Raw genomic sequence first — 19,414 nt, 5'->3', positions numbered from 1 at the left:
TCATTCCCCTCCCGCTCTCCTCCCCCTCTCCCCGGTGAGTTTCTGGGGTTCATTCCCCCACCTCCCGCTCTCCTCCCCCTCTCCCCCGGTGAGTTTCTGGGGTTCATTCCCCTCCCGCTCCCCTCCCCCTCTCCCCGATGAGTTTCTGGGGTTCATTCCCCTCCCGCTCCCCTCCCCCTCTCCCCGGTGAGTTTCTGGGGTTCATTCCCCCACCTCCCGCTCTCCTCCCCCTCTCCCCGGTGAGTTTCTGGGGTTCATTCCCCCACCTCCCGCTCTCCTCCCCCTCTCCCCGGTGAGTTTCTGGGGTTCATTCCCCTCCCGCTCTCCTCCCCCTCTCCCCGGTGAGTTTCTGGGGTTCATTCCCCTCCCGCTCCCCTCCCCCTCTCCCCGGTGAGTTTCTGGGGTTCATTCCCCCACCTCCCGCTCTCCTCCCCCTCTCCCCGGTGAGTTTCTGGGGTTCATTCCCCTCCCGCTCCCCTCCCCCTCTCCCCGGTGAGTTTCTGGGGTTCATTCCCCCACCTCCCGCTCTCCTCCCCCTCTCCCCGGTGAGTTTCTGGGGTTCATTCCCCTCTGCTCCCCTCCCCCTATCTGGTTTAGGGATATGGAGTGACAGGGCGATATGGGGACCTCACCTTACCTGTAGCCCTCGAAGTTGCTCCCCCACTCGGCCATCTCCAGGGGACTCAGCTTGAGGTCTCTCCAGAAGGCCAGGCCACGGAGCTGGAGGACCAGGTTCTCAGCCTGTCGTCGACAACTCCGTGTTATCACCAGGAACTCTGTCCTCTCCGAGAAGATCTCCTCCAGGCTGGTCAGGTGCTCCCTCACAGCCCAGTTCAGCATCTCCGTGGCATTGGACACCTGGTGCAAGTTAGACAGACTCGTGAGAAGAACATTGGAGAACCTTCTCTCCATATCATTGAACCCCACCTACCCAACATCTCCCCATAGCCCTCAATCCCACCTACCCAACATCTCCCCATAGCCCTCAATCCCACCTACCCAACATCTCCCCATAGCCCTCAATCCCACCTACCCAACATCTCCCCATAGCCCTCAATCCCACCTACCCACCTTCACCCCGTATCCCTCAATCCCACCTACCCAACATCTCCCCATATCCCTCAATCCCACCTCACCACCTTCTCCCCATATCCCTCAATCCCACCTACCCAACATCTCCCCATATCCCTCAATCCCACCTCACCACCTTCACCCCAAATCCCTCAATCCCACCTCACCACCTTCTCCCCATATCCCTCAATCCCACCTACCCACCTTCTCCCCATATCCCTCAATCCCACCTACCCAACACCTCCCCATAGCCCTCAATCCCACCTACCCAACATCTCCCCATAGCCCTCAATCCCACCTCACCACCTTCACCCCGTATCCCTCAATCCCACCTACCCAACATCTCCCCATATCCCTCAATCCCACCTCACCACCTTCACCCCAAATCCCTCAATCCCACCTACCCACCTTCTCCCCGTATCCCTCAATCCCACCTACCCACCTTCTCCCCATATTCCCCAATCTCACCTACCCACCTTCTCCCCGCATTCCTCAATCCCGCCTTCTCCCCTGTCCCTCGATCCCGCCTTCTCCCCGTATCCCTCAATCCCGCCTTCTCCCCGTATCCCTCGATCCCCCCTTCTCCCCATATCCCTCAATCCCGCCTTCTCTCCATATCCCTCAATCCCGCCTTCTCCCCGTATCCCTCAATCCCGCCTTCTCCCCGTATCCCTCAATCCCGCCTTCTCTCCATATCCCTCAATCCCGCCTTCTCCCCGTATCCCTCAATCCCGCCTTCGCTCCATATCCCTCAATCCCGCCTTCTCCCCGTATTCCTCAATCCCCCCCTTCTCCCCATCCCTCAATCCCGCCTTCTCCCCTATCCCTCAATCCCCCCTTCTCCACGTATCCCTCAATCCCGCCTTCTCCCCGTATCCCTCAATCCCGCCTTCGCTCCATATCCCTCAATCCCCCCTTCTCCCCGTATTCCTCAATCCCCCCCTTCTCCCCATCCCTCAATCCTGCCTTCTCCCCTATCCCTCAATCCCCCCTTCTCCACGTATCCCTCAATCCCCACCTTCTCCCCTATCCCTCAATCCCGTCTTCTCCCCGTATCCCTCAATCCCCCCTTCTCCCCGTGTCCCTCAATTCCCCCTTCTCCCCTATCCCTCAATCCCACCTTCTCCCCTATCCCTCAATCCCACCTTCTCCCCTATCCCTCAATCCCACCTTCTCCCCTATCCCTCAATCTGTGATAGGGGAGAGTGTACATGGGCTGTGGGGGAGATTAAATGGGTGGGGAGAGTCTGTGATAGGGGAGAGTGTACATGGGCTGTGGAGGAGATTAAATGGGTGGGGAGAGTCTGTGATAGGGGAGAGTGTACATGGGCTGTGGAGGAGATTAAATGGGTGGGGAGTCTGTGATAGGGGAGAGTGTCCATGGGCTGTGGAGGAGATTAAATGGGTGGGGAGAGTCTGTGATAGGGGAGAGTGTACATGGGCTGTGGAGGAGATTAAATGGGTGGGGAGTCTGTGATAGGGGAGAGTGTACATGGGCTGTGGAGGAGATTAAATGGGTGGGGAGAGTCTGTGATAGGGGAGAGTGTACATGGGCTGTGGGGGAGATTAAATGGGTGGGGAGTCTGTGATAGGGGAGAGTGTACATGGGCTGTGGGGGAGATTAAATGGGTGGGGAGAGTCGATGATAGGGGAGAGTGTCCATGGGCTGTGGGGGAGATTAAATGGGTGGGGAGAGTCGATGATAGGGGAGAGTGTACATGGGCTGTGGGGGAGATTAAATGGGTGGGGAGAGTCTGTGATAGGGGAGAGTGTACATGGGCTGTGGGGGGAGATTAAATGGGTGGGGAGTCTGTGATAGGGGAGAGTGTACATGGGCTGTGGAGGAGATTAAATGGGTGGGGAGAGTCTGTGATAGGGGAGAGTGTACATGGGCTGTGGGGGAGATTAAATGGGTGGGGAGTCTGTGATAGGGGAGAGTGTACATGGGCTGTGGGGGGAGATTAAATGGGTGGGGAAAGTCGATGATAGGGGAGAGTGTACATGGGCTGTGGGGGAGATTAAATGGGTGGGGAGAGTCGATGATAGGGGAGAGTGTACATGGGCTGTGGGGGAGATTAAATGGGTGGGGAGAGTCGATGATAGGGGAGAGTGTACATGGGCTGTGGGGGAGATTAAATGGGTGGGGAGAGTCGATGATAGGGGAGAGTGTCCATGGGCTGTGGGGGGAGATTAAATGGGTGGGGAGAGTCCATGATAGGGGAGAGTGTACATGGGCTGTGGGGGGAGATTAAATGGGTGGGGAGAGTCTGTGATAGGGGAGAGTGTACATGGGCTGTGGAGGAGATTAAATGGGTGGGGAGAGTCTGTGATAGGGGAGAGTGTACATGGGCTGTGGGGGAGATTAAATGGGTGGGGAGAGTCTATGATAGGGGAGAGTGTACATGGGCTGTGGGGGAGATTAAATGGGTGGGGAGAGTCTGTGATAGGGGAGAGTGTACATGGGCTGTGGGGGAGATTAAATGGGAGGGGAGAGTCCATGATAGGGGAGAGTGTACATGGGCTGTGGGAGGAGATTAAATGGGTGGGGAGAGTCTGTGATAGGGGAGAGTGTACATGGGCTGTGGGGGAGATTAAATGGGTGGGGAGAGTCTGTGATAGGGGAGAGTGTACATGGGCTGTGGGGGAGATTAAATGGGAGGGGAGAGTCCATGATAGGGGAGAGTGTACAAGGGCTGTGGGGGAGATTAAATGGGTGGGGAGAGTCGATGATAGGGGAGAGTGTACATGGGCTGTGGGGGAGATTAAATGGGTGGGGAGAGTCCATGATAGGGGAGAGTGTACATGGGCTGTGGGAGGGGATTAAATGGGTGGGGAGAGTCTGTGATAGGGGAGAGTGTACATGGGCTGTGGGGGGAGATTAAATGGGTGGGGAGAGTCTGTGATAGGGGAGAGTGTACATGGGCTGTGGGAGGAGATTAAATGGGTGGGGAGAGTCGATGATAGGGGAGAGTGTACATGGGCTGTGGGGGGAGATTAAATGGGTGGGGAGAGTCTGTGATAGGGGAGAGTGTACATGGGCTGTGGGGGAGATTAAATGGGTGGGGAGAGTCTGTGATAGGGGAGAGTGTACATGGGCTGTGGGGGAGATTAAATGGGTGGGGAGTCTGTGATAGGGGAGAGTGTCCATGGGCTGTGGGGGAGATTAAATGGGTGGGGAGAGTCTGTGATAGGGGAGAGTGTACATGGGCTGTGGGGGTGAATAAATGGGTGGGGAGAGTCGATGATAGGGGAGAGTGTACATGGGCTGTGGGGGAGATTAAATGGGTGGGGAGAGTCCATGATAGGGGAGAGTGTACATGGGCTGTGGGAGGGGATTAAATGGGTGGGGAGAGTCTGTGATAGGGGAGAGTGTACATGGGCTGTGGGAGGAGATTAAATGGGTGGGGAGAGTCTGTGATAGGGGAGAGTGTACATGGGCTGTGGGGGGAGATTAAATGGGTGGGGAGAGTCCATCGATAGGGGAGAGTGTACATGGGCTGTGGGAGGAGATTAAATGGGTGGGGAGAGTCCATGATAGGGGAGAGTGTACATGGGCTGTGGGGGAGATTAAATGGGTGGGGAGAGTCCATGATAGGGGAGAGTGTACATGGGCTGTGGGGGAGATTAAATGGGTGGGGAGAGTCCATGACAGGGGAGAGTGTACATGGGCTGTGGGGGGAGATTAAATGGGTGGGGAGAGTCGATGATAGGGGAGAGTGTCCATGGGCTGTGGGGGAGATTAAATGGGTGGGGAGAGTCTGTGATAGGGGAGAGTGTACATGGGCTGTGGAGGAGATTAAATGGGTGGGGAGAGTCTGTGATAGGGGAGAGTGTACATGGGCTGTGGGAGGAGATTAAATGGGTGGGGAGAGTCCATCGATAGGGGAGAGTGTACATGGGCTGTGGGGGGAGATTAAATGGGTGGGGAGAGTCTGTGATAGGGGAGAGTGTACATGGGCTGTGGGGGGAGATTAAATGGGTGGGGAGAGTCTGTGATAGGGGAGAGTGTACATGGGCTGTGGGGGAGATTAAATGGGTGGGGAGAGTCCATCGATAGGGGAGAGTGTCCATGGGCTGTGGGGGAGATTGAATGGGTGGGGAGAGTCTGTGATAGGGGAGAGTGTACATGGGCTGTGGGGGGAGATTAAATGGGTGGGGAGAGTCTGTGATAGGGGAGAGTGTACATGGGCTGTGGGGGAGATTAAATGGGTGGGGAGAGTCCATGATAGGGGAGAGTGTACATGGGCTGTGGGGGGAGATTAAATGGGTGGGGAGAGTCGATGATAGGGGAGAGTGTCCATGGGCTGTGGGGGAGATTAAATGGGTGGGGAGAGTCTGTGATAGGGGAGAGTGTACAGGGACTGTGGGGGAGATTAAATGGGTGGGGAGTCTGTGATAGGGGAGAGTGTACATGGGCTGTGGGCGGAGATTAAATGGGTGGGGAGAGTCTGTGATAGGGGAGAGTGTACATGGGCTGTGGGGGTGATTAAATGGGTGGGGAGAGTCGATGATAGGGGAGAGTGTCCATGGGCTGTGGGGGAGATTAAATGGGTGGGGAGAGTCTGTGATAGGGGAGAGTGTACATGGGCTGTGGGGGGAGATTAAATGGGTGGGGAGAGTCGATGTTAGGGGAGAGTGTACATGGGCTGTGGGGGGAGATTAAATGGGTGGGGAGAGTCTGTGATAGGGGAGAGTGTACATGGGCTGTGGGGGTGATTAAATGGGTGGGGAGAGTCCATGATAGGGGAGAGTGTACATGGGCTGTGGGGGGAGATTAAATGGGTGGGGAGAGTCTGTGATAGGGGAGAGTGTACATGGGCTGTGGGGGTGATTAAATGGGTGGGGAGAGTCTGTGATAGGGGAGAGTGTACATGGGCTGTGGGAGGAGATTAAATGGGTGGGGAGAGTCTGTGATAGGGGAGAGTGTACAGGGGCTGTGGGGGAGATTAAATGGGTGGGGAGAGTCCATCGATAGGGGAGAGTGTACATGGGCTGTGGGAGGAGATTAAATGGGTGGGGAGAGTCTGTGATAGGGGAGAGTGTCCATGGGCTGTGGGGGAGATTAAATGGGTGGGGAGAGTCCATGATAGGGGAGAGTGTACATGGGCTGTGGGGGGAGATTAAATGGGTGGGGAGAGTCGATGATAGGGGAGAGTGTCCATGGGCTGTGGGGGAGATTAAATGGGTGGGGAGAGTCTGTGATAGGGGAGAGTGTACAGGGACTGTGGGGGAGATTAAATGGGTGGGGAGTCTGTGATAGGGGAGAGTGTACATGGGCTGTGGGGGGAGATTAAATGGGTGGGGAGAGTCTGTGATAGGGGAGAGTGTACATGGGCTGTGGGAGGAGATTAAATGGGTGGGGAGAGTCTGTGATAGGGGAGAGTGTACATGGGCTGTGGGGGGAGATTAAATGGGTGGGGAGAGTCTGTGATAGGGGAGAGTGTACATGGGCTGTGGGGGTGATTAAATGGGTGGGGAGAGTCGATGATAGGGGAGAGTGTCCATGGGCTGTGGGGGAGATTAAATGGGTGGGGAGAGTCGATGATAGGGGAGAGTGTACATGGGCTGTGGGAGGAGATTAAATGGGTGGGGAGAGTCTGTGATAGGGGAGAGTGTACATGGGCTGTGGGGGGAGATTAAATGGGTGGGGAGAGTCTGTGATAGGGGAGAGTGTACATGGGCTGTGGGGGTGATTAAATGGGTGGGGAGAGTCCATGATAGGGGAGAGTGTGCATGGGCTGTGGGGGGAGATTAAATGGGTGGGGAGAGTCTGTGATAGGGGAGAGTGTACATGGGCTGTGGGGGTGATTAAATGGGTGGGGAGAGTCCATGATAGGGGAGAGTGTACATGGGCTGTGGGGGGAGATTAAATGGGTGGGGAGAGTCTGTGATAGGGGAGAGTGTACATGGGCTGTGGGGGTGATTAAATGGGTGGGGAGAGTCGATGATAGGGGAGAGTGTACATGGGCTGTGGGGGGAGATTAAATGGGTGGGGAGAGTCTGTGATAGGGGAGAGTGTACATGGGCTGTGGGGGTGATTAAATGGGTGGGGAGAGTCCATGATAGGGGAGAGTGTACATGGGCTGTGGGGGGAGATTAAATGGGTGGGGAGAGTCTGTGATAGGGGAGAGTGTACATGGGCTGTGGGGGAGATTAAATGGGTGGGGAGAGTCTGTGATAGGGGAGAGTGTACAGGGGCTGTGGGGGAGATTAAATGGGTGGGGAGAGTCTGTGATAGGGGAGAGTGTACATGGGCTGTGGGGGTGAATAAATGGGTGGGGAGAGTCTGTGATAGGGGAGAGTGTACATGGGCTGTGGGGGAGATTAAATGGGTGGGGAGAGTCCATGACAGGGGAGAGTGTACATGGGCTGTGGGGGGAGATTAAATGGGTGGGGAGAGTCGATGATAGGGGAGAGTGTCCATGGGCTGTGGGGGAGATTAAATGGGTGGGGAGAGTCTGTGATAGGGGAGAGTGTACATGGGCTGTGGAGGAGATTAAATGGGTGGGGAGAGTCTGTGATAGGGGAGAGTGTACATGGGCTGTGGGAGGAGATTAAATGGGTGGGGAGAGTCCATCGATAGGGGAGAGTGTACATGGGCTGTGGGGGGAGATTAAATGGGTGGGGAGAGTCTGTGATAGGGGAGAGTGTACATGGGCTGTGGGGAGAGATTAAATGGGTGGGGAGAGTCTGTGATAGGGGAGAGTGTACATGGGCTGTGGGGGAGATTAAATGGGTGGGGAGAGTCCATCGATAGGGGAGAGTGTCCATGGGCTGTGGGGGAGATTGAATGGGTGGGGAGAGTCTGTGATAGGGGAGAGTGTACATGGGCTGTGGGGGGAGATTAAATGGGTGGGGAGAGTCTGTGATAGGGGAGAGTGTACATGGGCTGTGGGGGAGATTAAATGGGTGGGGAGAGTCCATGATAGGGGAGAGTGTACATGGGCTGTGGGGGGAGATTAAATGGGTGGGGAGAGTCGATGATAGGGGAGAGTGTCCATGGGCTGTGGGGGAGATTAAATGGGTGGGGAGAGTCTGTGATAGGGGAGAGTGTACAGGGACTGTGGGGGAGATTAAATGGGTGGGGAGTCTGTGATAGGGGAGAGTGTACATGGGCTGTGGGCGGAGATTAAATGGGTGGGGAGAGTCTGTGATAGGGGAGAGTGTACATGGGCTGTGGGGGTGATTAAATGGGTGGGGAGAGTCGATGATAGGGGAGAGTGTCCATGGGCTGTGGGGGAGATTAAATGGGTGGGGAGAGTCTGTGATAGGGGAGAGTGTACATGGGCTGTGGGGGGAGATTAAATGGGTGGGGAGAGTCGATGTTAGGGGAGAGTGTACATGGGCTGTGGGGGGAGATTAAATGGGTGGGGAGAGTCTGTGATAGGGGAGAGTGTACATGGGCTGTGGGGGTGATTAAATGGGTGGGGAGAGTCCATGATAGGGGAGAGTGTACATGGGCTGTGGGGGGAGATTAAATGGGTGGGGAGAGTCTGTGATAGGGGAGAGTGTACATGGGCTGTGGGGGTGATTAAATGGGTGGGGAGAGTCTGTGATAGGGGAGAGTGTACATGGGCTGTGGGAGGAGATTAAATGGGTGGGGAGAGTCTGTGATAGGGGAGAGTGTACAGGGGCTGTGGGGGAGATTAAATGGGTGGGGAGAGTCCATCGATAGGGGAGAGTGTACATGGGCTGTGGGAGGAGATTAAATGGGTGGGGAGAGTCTGTGATAGGGGAGAGTGTCCATGGGCTGTGGGGGAGATTAAATGGGTGGGGAGAGTCCATGATAGGGGAGAGTGTACATGGGCTGTGGGGGGAGATTAAATGGGTGGGGAGAGTCGATGATAGGGGAGAGTGTCCATGGGCTGTGGGGGAGATTAAATGGGTGGGGAGAGTCTGTGATAGGGGAGAGTGTACAGGGACTGTGGGGGAGATTAAATGGGTGGGGAGTCTGTGATAGGGGAGAGTGTACATGGGCTGTGGGGGGAGATTAAATGGGTGGGGAGAGTCTGTGATAGGGGAGAGTGTACATGGGCTGTGGGAGGAGATTAAATGGGTGGGGAGAGTCTGTGATAGGGGAGAGTGTACATGGGCTGTGGGGGGAGATTAAATGGGTGGGGAGAGTCTGTGATAGGGGAGAGTGTACATGGGCTGTGGGGGTGATTAAATGGGTGGGGAGAGTCGATGATAGGGGAGAGTGTCCATGGGCTGTGGGGGAGATTAAATGGGTGGGGAGAGTCTGTGATAGGGGAGAGTGTACAGGGACTGTGGGGGAGATTAAATGGGTGGGGAGTCTGTGATAGGGGAGAGTGTTCATGGGCTGTGGGGGGAGATTAAATGGGTGGGGAGAGTCGATGATAGGGGAGAGTGTCCATGGGCTGTGGGGGAGATTAAATGGGTGGGGAGAGTCTGTGATAGGGGAGAGTGTACATGGGCTGTGGGGGTGATTAAATGGGTGGGGAGAGTCGATGATAGGGGAGAGTGTACATGGGCTGTGGGGGGAGATTAAATGGGTGGGGAGAGTCTGTGATAGGGGAGAGTGTACATGGGCTGTGGGGGTGATTAAATGGGTGGGGAGAGTCCATGATAGGGGAGAGTGTACATGGGCTGTGGGGGGAGATTAAATGGGTGGGGAGAGTCTGTGATAGGGGAGAGTGTACATGGGCTGTGGGGGAGATTAAATGGGTGGGGAGAGTCTGTGATAGGGGAGAGTGTACAGGGGCTGTGGGGGAGATTAAATGGGTGGGGAGAGTCTGTGATAGGGGAGAGTGTACATGGGCTGTGGGGGTGAATAAATGGGTGGGGAGAGTCTGTGATAGGGGAGAGTGTACATGGGCTGTGGGAGGAGATTAAATGGGTGGGGAGAGTCTGTGATAGGGGAGAGTGTACATGGGCTGTGGGAGGAGATTAAATGGGTGGGGAGAGTCTGTGATAGGGGAGAGTATACATGGGCTGTGGGAGGAGATTAAATGGGTGGGGAGAGTCTGTGATAGGGGAGAGTGTACATGGGCTGTGGGGGAGATTAAATGGGTGGGGAGAGTCTGTGATAGGGGAGAGTATACAGGGACTGTGGGGGAGATTAAATGGGTGGAGAGAGTCTGTGATAGGGGAGAGTGTACATGGGCTGTGGGGGTGATTAAATGGGTGGTGAGAGTCTGTGATAGGGGAGAGTGTACATGGGCTGTGGGGGGAGATTAAATGGGTGGGGAGAGTCTGTGATAGGGGAGAGTGTACATGGGCTGTGGGGGTGATTAAATGGGTGGGGAGAGTCTGTGATAGGGGAGAGTGTGTCTCTCGCTGCCTCTCTCACCAGGGTCTCCATCGTTACCAGCATATGGTTCACATTTGCCAGTGAATAGGTCGCCCGGTACATCCCATCGTTAATCTCACCGTTTCCATAGAAACCAATCCCAATTCCAGTACTGCAAGAAAGAGAGAGACTGACTTAGATTGACAGAGAACCTTCCACGCCCTCAGGACGTTCCAACCTGCTTTACAGCCAATGATGTACTTTTCTGACCTGCAGTCATTGTTGTAATGTAGAAAACACGGCAGCCAAATTGCGCACAGCAAGATCCCACATACAGCAATGTGATACCGAGCAGATAATCTGCTTTCGTGATGTTGGTTCAGGGATAAATAAGGCCCAGGACACCGGGGAGAACTCGCCTCTGCTCTTCTTCGATTAGATTCCAGTCTGTAACTCACTCCCGGGTATCGGTTATTCTATATATAAACCCCCCGAACCCCTCGATTAGATTCCAGCCTGTAACTCACTCCCGGGTATCTGTCATTCTATATATAAACCCCCCGAACCCCTCGATCAGATTCCAGCCTGTAACTCACTCCTGGGTATCTGTTATTCTATATATAAACCCCCCGAACCCCTCGATCAGATTCCAGCCTGTAACTCACTCCCGGGTATCTGTTATTCTATATATAAACACCCCCGAACCCCTCGATTAGATTCCAGTCTGTAACTCACTCCCGGGTATCTGTTATTCTATATATAAACCCCCCGAACCCCTCGATCAGATTCCAGTCTGTAACTCACTCCCGGGTATCTGTTATTCTATATATATACCCCCCGAACCCCTCGATTAGATTCCAGCCTGTAACTCACTCCCGGGTATCTGTTCGTCTATATATAAACCCCCCGAACCCCTCGATTAGATTCCAGTCTGTAACTCACTCCCGGGTATCTGTTATTCTGTATATAAGCCCCCCCGAACCCCTCGATTAGATTCCAGTCTGTAACTCACTCCCGGGTATCTGTTATTCTATATATAAACCCCCCGAACCCCTCGATTAGATTCCAGTCTGTAACTCACTCCCGGGTATCTGTTATTCTATATATAAACCCCCCGAACCCCTCGATTAGATTCCAGTCTGTAACTCACTCCCGGGTATCTGTTATTCTATATATAAACCCCCCGAACCCCTCGATTAGATTCCAGCCTGTAACTCACTCCCGGTTATCTGTTATTCTATATATAAACCCCCCGAACCCCACGATTAGATTCCAGTCTGTAACTCACTCCCGGGTATCTGTTATTCGATATATAAACCCCCCGAACCCCTCGATTAGATTCCAGTCTGTAACTCACTCCCGGGTATCTGTTATTCTATATATAAACTCCCCGAACCCCTCAATTAGATTCCAGTCTGTAACTCACTCCCGGGTATCTGTTATTCTATATATAAACCCCCCGAACCCCTCGATTAGATTCCAGTCTGTAACTCACTCCCGGGTATCTGTTATTCTACATATAAACCCCCTGAACCCCTCGATTAGATTCCAGTCTGTAACTCACTCCCGGGAATCTGTTATTCTATATATAAACCCCCCGAAACCCTCGATTAGATCCCAGTCTGTAACTCACTCCCGGGAATCTGTTATTCTATATATAAACCCCCTGAACCCCTCGATTAGATTCCAGTCTGTAACTCACTCCCGGGAATCTGTTATTCTATATATAAACCCCCCGAAACCCTCGATTAGATCCCAGTCTGTAACTCACTCCCGGATATCCGAGATCTCTGCAATCTTCCAATTCTGGCCTCTTGTGCTTGCCCGATTTCTTTTGCCCCACAATTGGTGGCCATGCCATCAGCTGTCTAGGCCCCAAGCTCTAGAATTCCCTCCCTCAACCTCTTCGCCTCTCTAACACTTTAAGACACTCCTTAAAACCTACCTTTTTGACCAAGCTTTTGGTCACTTTCCTAATGTCTCCTTATGTAGCTCGGTGTCACATTTTGTCTGATTTTTTAAAAATTCGTTCATGGGATGTGGGCGTTGCTGGCAAGGCCAGTATTTTTTTCTTGTCGCTCCTGTGAAGCAACTTGGAACATTTTACTACGTTAAAGGCGCTATATAAATGCAAGTTGTGATGTACCAACCTGTAGAGCTAAATTCTGCTTTGATGGCTTTGGACTACATCTATACTAGGGAATAAGAGATGGGTTTTCTCCAGGTGGGTTGATAGAGTACCAAAGCTGCCAATTGCAATTAAAAAGGAATACACTTTCTTGATTCTCATTCCTGATGATTTTCCAGCCATTTAGCTGTTACACCAGCTCAGGAGTCATTTGAAAGTCAACATACTGAACACTTGTCATTGAAGAGAGCTTAGGACCTTTATGAGATTGCAGAGCAAAAGAATGGGCAAACTTTCTTGACCAAATTATTGACACTGTCTTCTCAGTGTTGAAGATGTCACACCACTTGTCCACCCACTACCCAGTTCTGTCTATTTCTGCCTGTAGTGATTCAATCGTTACTTACCTTATCAGATGGGGAGTTAATCACCTTGTGGGAGATGGTGTTATTAGCAAAGGGTGTTGCATCGTGCCTGACGAGTTCCAACAGAGCACTGATGAAGACGAGGCATGGAGTATACTTCTCAGCAGTGCAGATAGAAGACATTAAAACAGAATGATAAGACATCGGTTGGCAGCCAGAACTCTCCGTACATACAGCTCCCAATTGCTGTTGTGACAGCAAGGGGAAGTGCCAAGAAGAGGGTAGCTAATCCCCCGTGTGGGGGTGGAAGGAAATCGAAGGGCGTGTAATAGCGGCCTGCTCTTCTGCACCTTGTGCAGCTCTTTACAAATTGGTATTGGCAGAGACCAGTGAGCAGGTTGGCTGCCTGCCTTCTCAGCCTGGCAATAGCCTGTGCCTTAAAAATGCCAAACAAGGGGGATATAAAACAAGTTTTTTTTCAAAAAACTAAGCCTGCTTTCTTATTTCTATATTTTGTCAAAGAGAATAAGCTTAGTTTCTTTAAGGTAATTGACAAAAGAACCCGAAGGGAGATGTTTACGCAGCGAGTGGTAATGATCTGGAATTCACTGCCTGAAACGGTGGTGGAAGCAGATTCAATAATAACTTTCAAAAGGGAATTGGATAAATACTTGGGAGGGAAACAATTTGCAGGGCTACAGAGAAAGGGCAGGGGAATGAGTTTAATTGGATGGCTCTTTCAAAGAGCCGACACAGGCATGGTGGCCTACATCTATGCTGTATGATTTTAAAATTCTCATCCTTGTTTTCAAATCCCTCCATGGCCTCACCCCTCCCTATCTCTGTAACCTCCTCCAGCCCTACAACCCTCTGAGATCTCTGAGCACCTCCAATTCTGGCCTTTTGCGCATCCCCGATTTTAATCGCTCCTCCATTAACGGCCGTGCCTTCAGCTGCCTAGGCCCTAAGCTCTGGAATTCCCTCCCTAAACCTCTCCGCCTTTCTACCTCTCCTCCTTTAAGACGCTTCTTAAAACCTACCTCTTTGACCAAGCTTTTGGTCACCTGTCCTAATATCTCCTTATGTGGCTCGGTGTCAAATTTTATTTGATAATCACTCCTGTGAAGCACCTTGGGATGTTTTACTATGTTAAAGGTGCTATATAAATACAAGTTGTTGTTTATGATTTGCTGATTCTCTAAATCCAGAAATCCCCTTTGTTGCTCTCCTTTGCATCCCTTTGGAGAAATGGTGAACAAAACTGGTTGTGGTATCCTCGGTGTTTGCCTATCCAGACTCTAAAACTAAAAGTAACAGCTAAAACTGGTCAGTTAAAAATTCCAAATGAAATAAATTGCAACAGTTCCATAATCAGATTTATAGGTGGATTGGATTCTACAGAAATTGCCATGAGTCAGATGTGTTTCACTGGCCATAAAACCCTTTCCTCAAAGGAAGTCTGCACATTGTGAATCATCAGGGGGTGCTTTTAAAATACTGCTTAAGTCATGCATTCAGTCACTGAATACTTATTTATTTGTCCGTCCTAACCTTTGTGAATTCATTTCATTTGTAACTGTAATATGAGGTCATTGATCCCTTGCTAGGATTTACACACTTCTTTCGCACAAAATAAGGAAATCAAAGGCAACAATAGACAGTGCGACAGAATAAAAAACAGAATCTGATCCGGAGTTCAGCAACCAAGGACACTTAACTTCACACTGCTGGTATCTGCAGCAAGGGTCTTAGCCAGGCAGTACCCTGTTTATAGTTCTGGCTTGAAGTGCAACTGTCCAGGAGATCTATGCATGATTCCCTGTTTGTTGTTAATTCGGGCTCTCTCCCTGCACAAATGAAGAGTTAGCACAGGAGAAGAGCCAGGAAGAGGGCAGCTAATTCCCTGTGTAGGAGCGAGAGGGAATTCGAAGGGTAAGTGATTGCGGCCTGCTCTTTTCACCGCTGCATGTTTCTTGACTAATGGTCATATGGTTACGCTTTCTTCTGTGCCAGTATATGTATGCGTACGTGTCTCTTTTTAGGTGTCCGTCTTGGCTTAGTGATAGCACTCTCTGAGTCAGAAGGTCGTGGGTTCAAGCCCCTCCCCAGGACTTCGGTACATAATCTAGGCTGAAAGTCCAGTGTTGTATTGAGGGAGTGCTGCACTATTTGAGGTTCTGTCTCTCACAAGAGAGGTGGTGAAGAAGGCATTCGGCATGCTTGGTTTCATTGGTCAGAACATTGAATGCAGGAGTTGGGATGTCTTGTTGAAGTTGTACAGGGCATTGGTGAGACCACACTTGGAATACTGTGTACAGTTCTGGTCACCCGATTATAGAAAGGATATTATTAAACTAGAAAGAGTGCAGAAAAGATTTACTAGGATGCTACCGGGACTTGATGGTTTGACTTATAGGGAGAGGTTAGACAGACTGGGACTTTTTTCCCTGGAGAGTAGGAGGTTTAGGGGTGATCTTATAGAAGTCTATAAAATAATGAGGGGCATAGATAAGGTCGATAGTCAAAATCTTTTCCCAAAGGTAGGGGAGTCTATAACGAGGGGGCACAGATTTAAGGTGAGAGGGGAGAGATACAAAAGGGTCCAGAGGGGCAATTTTTTCACTCAAAGGGTGGTGAGTGTCTGGAACGAGCTGCCAGAGGCAGTAGTAGAGGCGGGTACAATATTGTCTTTTAAAAAGCATTTGGACAGTTACATGGGTAAGATGGGTATAGAGGGATATGGGCCAAGTGCAGGCAATTGGGACTAGCTTAGTGGTATAAACTGGGCGACATGGACATGTTGGGCCGAAGGGCCTGTTTCCATGTTGTAAACTTCTATGATTCTTTGATTCTATGATCTGTTATTCTATATATAAACCCCCCGAAACCCTCGATTAGATCCCAGTCTGTAACTCACTCCCGGGAATCTGTTATTCTATATATAAACCCCCCGAAACCCTCGATTAGATTCCAGTCTGGAACTCACTCCCGAGTATCTGTTCTTCTAAATTTAAACCCCCCGAACCCCTCGATTAGATTCCAGTCTGTAACTCACTCCCAGGTATCTGTTATTCTACATATAAACCCCCCGAGCCCCTCGATTAGATTCCAGTCTGTAACTCACTCCCGGATATCTGTTATTCTACATATAAACCCCCCGACCCCCTCGATTAGATTCCAGTCTGTAACTCACTCCCGGGTATCTGTTATTCTACATATAAACCACCCGAACCCCTCGATTAGATTCCAGCCTGTAACTCTCTCATGAGTTTCTGACATTCTAAAAATAAACGCCCCGAACCCCTCGATCAGATTCCAGTCTGGAACTCACTCCCGGGTATCTGTTATTCTATATATAAACCCCCCCGAACCCCTCGATTAGATTCCAGTCTGTAACTCACTCCCGGGTATCTGTTATTCTATATTTAAACCCCCCGAACCCCTCGATTAGATTCCAGTCTGTAACTCACTCCCGGGTATCTGTTATTCTATATATAAACCCCCCGAACCCCTCGATTAGATTCCAGTCTGTAACTCACTCCCGGGTATCTGTTATTCTATATATAAACCCCCCGAACCCCTCGATTAGATTCCAGTCTGTAACTCACTCCCGGGTGTCTGTTATTCTATGTATAAACCCCCCGAACCCCTCGATTAGATTCCAGTCTGTAACTCACTCCCGGGTATCTGTTATTCTATATATAAACCACCCGAACCCCTCGATTAGATTCCAGTCTGTAACTCACTCCCGGATATCTGTTATTCTATATATAAACCCCCCGAAACCCTCGATTAGATTCCAGTCTGTAACTCACTCCCGGATATCTGTTATTCGATATATAAACCCCCCGAACCCCTCGATTAGATTCCAGCCTGTAACTCACTCCCGGGTATCTGTTATTCTATATATAAACCCCCCGAACCCCTCGATTAGATTCCAGCCTGTAATTCACTCCCGGGTATGTGTTATTCGACATATAAACCCCCCGAACCCCTCGATTAGATTCCAGCCTGTAACTCACTCCTGGGTATCTGTTATTCTATATATAAACCCCCCGAACCCCTCGATCAGATTCCAGTCTGTAACTCACTCCCGGGTATCTGTTATTCTATATATAAACCCCCCGAACCCCTCGATTAGATTCCAGCCTGTAACTCACTCCTGGGTATCTGTTATTCTATATATAAACCCCCCGAACCCCACGATTAGATTCCAGCCTGTAACTCACTCCCGGGTATCTGTTATTCTATGTATAAACCCCCCGAACCCCTCGATTAGATTCCAGTCTGTAACTCACTCCCGGGTATCTGTTATTCTATATATAAACCCCCCGAACCCCTCGATTAGATTCCAGTCTGTAACTCACTCCCGGGTATCTGTTATTCTATATATAAACTCCCCCGAACCCCTCGATTAGATTCCAGTCTGTAACTCACTCCCGGGTATCTGTTATTCTATATATAAACCCCCCGAACCCCTCGATTAGATTCCAGTCTGTAACTCACTCCCGGGTATCTGTTATTCTATATATAAACCCCCCGAACCCCTCGATTAGATTCCAGTCTGTAACTCAATCCCGGGTATCTGTTATTCTATATATAAACCCCCCGAACCCCTCGATTAGATTCATGTCTGTAACTCATTCCCGGGTATCTGTTATTCTACATATAAACCCCCCGAACCCCTCGATTAGATTCATGTCTGTAACTCATTCCCGGGTATCTGTTATTCTATATATAAACCCCCCGAACCCCTCGATTAGATTCATGTCTGTAACTCATTCCCGGGTATCTGTTATTCTATATGTAAACCCCCCGAACCCCTCGATTAGATTCCAGTCTGTAACTCACTCCCGGGTATCTGTTATTCTATATATAAACCCCCTGAACCCCTCGATTAGATTCCAGTCTATAACTCACTCCCGGGTATCTGTTATTCTATATATAAACCCCCCGAACCCCTCGATTAGATTCCAGTCTGTACCTCACTCCCGGGTATCTGTTATTCTATATATAAACCCCCCGAACCCCTCGATTAGATTCCAGTCTGTGACTCACTCCCGGGTATCTGTTATTCTATATATAAACCCCCCGAACCCCTCGATTAGATTCCAGTCTGTGACTCACTCCCGGGTATCTGTTATTCTATATATAAACCCCCCGAACCCCTCGATTAGATTCCAGTCTGTAACTCACTCCCGGGTATCAGTTATTCTATATATAAACCCCCCGAACCCCTCGATTAGATTCCAGTCTGTAACTCACTCCCGGGTATCTGTTATTCTATATATAAACCCCCCGAACCCCTCGATTAGATTCCAGTCTGTAACTCACTCCCGGGTATCTGTTATTCTATATATAAACCCCCCGAACCCCTCGATTAGATTCCAGTCTGTAACTCACTCCCGGGTATCTGTTATTCTATATATAAACCCCCCGAACCCCTCGATTAGATTCCAGTCTGTAACTCACTCCCGGGTATCTGTTATTCTATATATAAACCCCCCCGAACCCCTCGATTAGATTCCAGTCTGTAACTCACTCCCGGGTATCTGTTATTCCATATATAAACCCCCCGAACCCCTCGATTAGATTCCAGTCTGTAACTCACTCCCGGGTATCTGTTATTCTATATATAAACCCCCCGAACCCCTCGATTAGATTCCAGTCTGTAACACTTGTTTAATGGAGCGGTCATGCTGTGGGGACTTTGTAAAGATGAAGATGATGTCATGGTTTTGGACCTGGTCTCACCAGCAGACGATGACTGCGGTCACACTGCTCCAAGTCGGACAACACACCTCCTGTCGCTTGTTCTCCTCCTCACCCGACGAACAGCAGCAGAGCCGTGCAAAGTAAATCAGGAGGAGCAGCAGGTTCAGAGCCAAGCAGAGGGCGGCCACTCCAAACAGGAACAGCAGCGTCTGTGGGGCGGGAGGTGGGAGTGGGAGAGACAGAGAGAGAGAATGAGTGAGAGAGAGAGAGGGAGTCTGAGGGTGTGAGAGGGAGAGTGTGTGTGAGAGAGTGTGAGAGGGAGAGTGTGTGTATGAGAGAGAGTGTGAGTGTTTGTGAGTGTGTGTGAGGAGAGTGTGAGTGTGTGAGAGAGAGTGTGAGTGCATGTGAGAGAGAGTGTGAGTGTGTGAGAGGGAGAGTGTGTGAGGAGAGTGTGAGTGTGTGAGGAGAGTGTGAGTGTGTGAGAGAGAGTGTGAGTGTGTGAGAGAGAGTGTGAGACGGAGAGTGTGAGTGTGTGAGGAGAGTGTGAGTGTGTGAGAGAGAGTGTGTGTGAGAGAGTGTGAGCGTGTGAGGAGAGTGTGAGTGCATGTGAGAGAGAGCGTGAGCGTGTGAGAATGAGTGTGAGTGTGTGAGAGAGTGTGAGTGTGTGAGAGGGAGTGTGTGCGTGTGAGGAGAGTGTGAGTGCATGTGAGAGAGAGCGTGAGCGTGTGAGAATGAGTGTGTGTGTGAGAGTGTGAGTGTGTGAGAGGGAGAGTGTGTGTGAGAGAGTGAGTGTGTGAGAGAGAGTGTGAGCATGTGAGGAGAGTGTGAGTGAGTGTGTGAGAGGGAGAGTGTGAGTGTTTGTGAGGGAGAATGTGTGAGAGAGTG

The 19,414-nt window shown here is 51.0% G+C and overlaps 1 protein-coding gene across 1 annotated transcript; it reads right to left on the bottom strand.

The window, feature by feature from the left end:
- Nucleotides 1-637: 637 nt before the first annotated feature.
- Nucleotides 638-18,734, bottom strand: LOC137309296 (protein tweety homolog 1-A-like; the record flags this gene model as incomplete). Its single annotated transcript, XM_067977554.1, has 3 exons — nucleotides 18,569-18,734; nucleotides 10,382-10,493; nucleotides 638-858 (listed from the first exon to the last, which is right to left on the bottom strand). Coding segments are annotated over exons 2-3 (284 nt in total), but the record flags the coding sequence as incomplete, so codon positions are not given.
- Nucleotides 18,735-19,414: the final 680 nt, after the last annotated feature.

Source organism: Heptranchias perlo, unplaced genomic scaffold (assembly GCF_035084215.1).
Source record: "Heptranchias perlo isolate sHepPer1 unplaced genomic scaffold, sHepPer1.hap1 HAP1_SCAFFOLD_1593, whole genome shotgun sequence".
Classification (NCBI taxonomy): Eukaryota; Metazoa; Chordata; class Chondrichthyes; order Hexanchiformes; family Hexanchidae; genus Heptranchias; species Heptranchias perlo.
The sequence above is the reverse complement of the archived record's forward strand: the minus strand, read 5'-3'. Positions and strand labels throughout refer to the sequence as shown.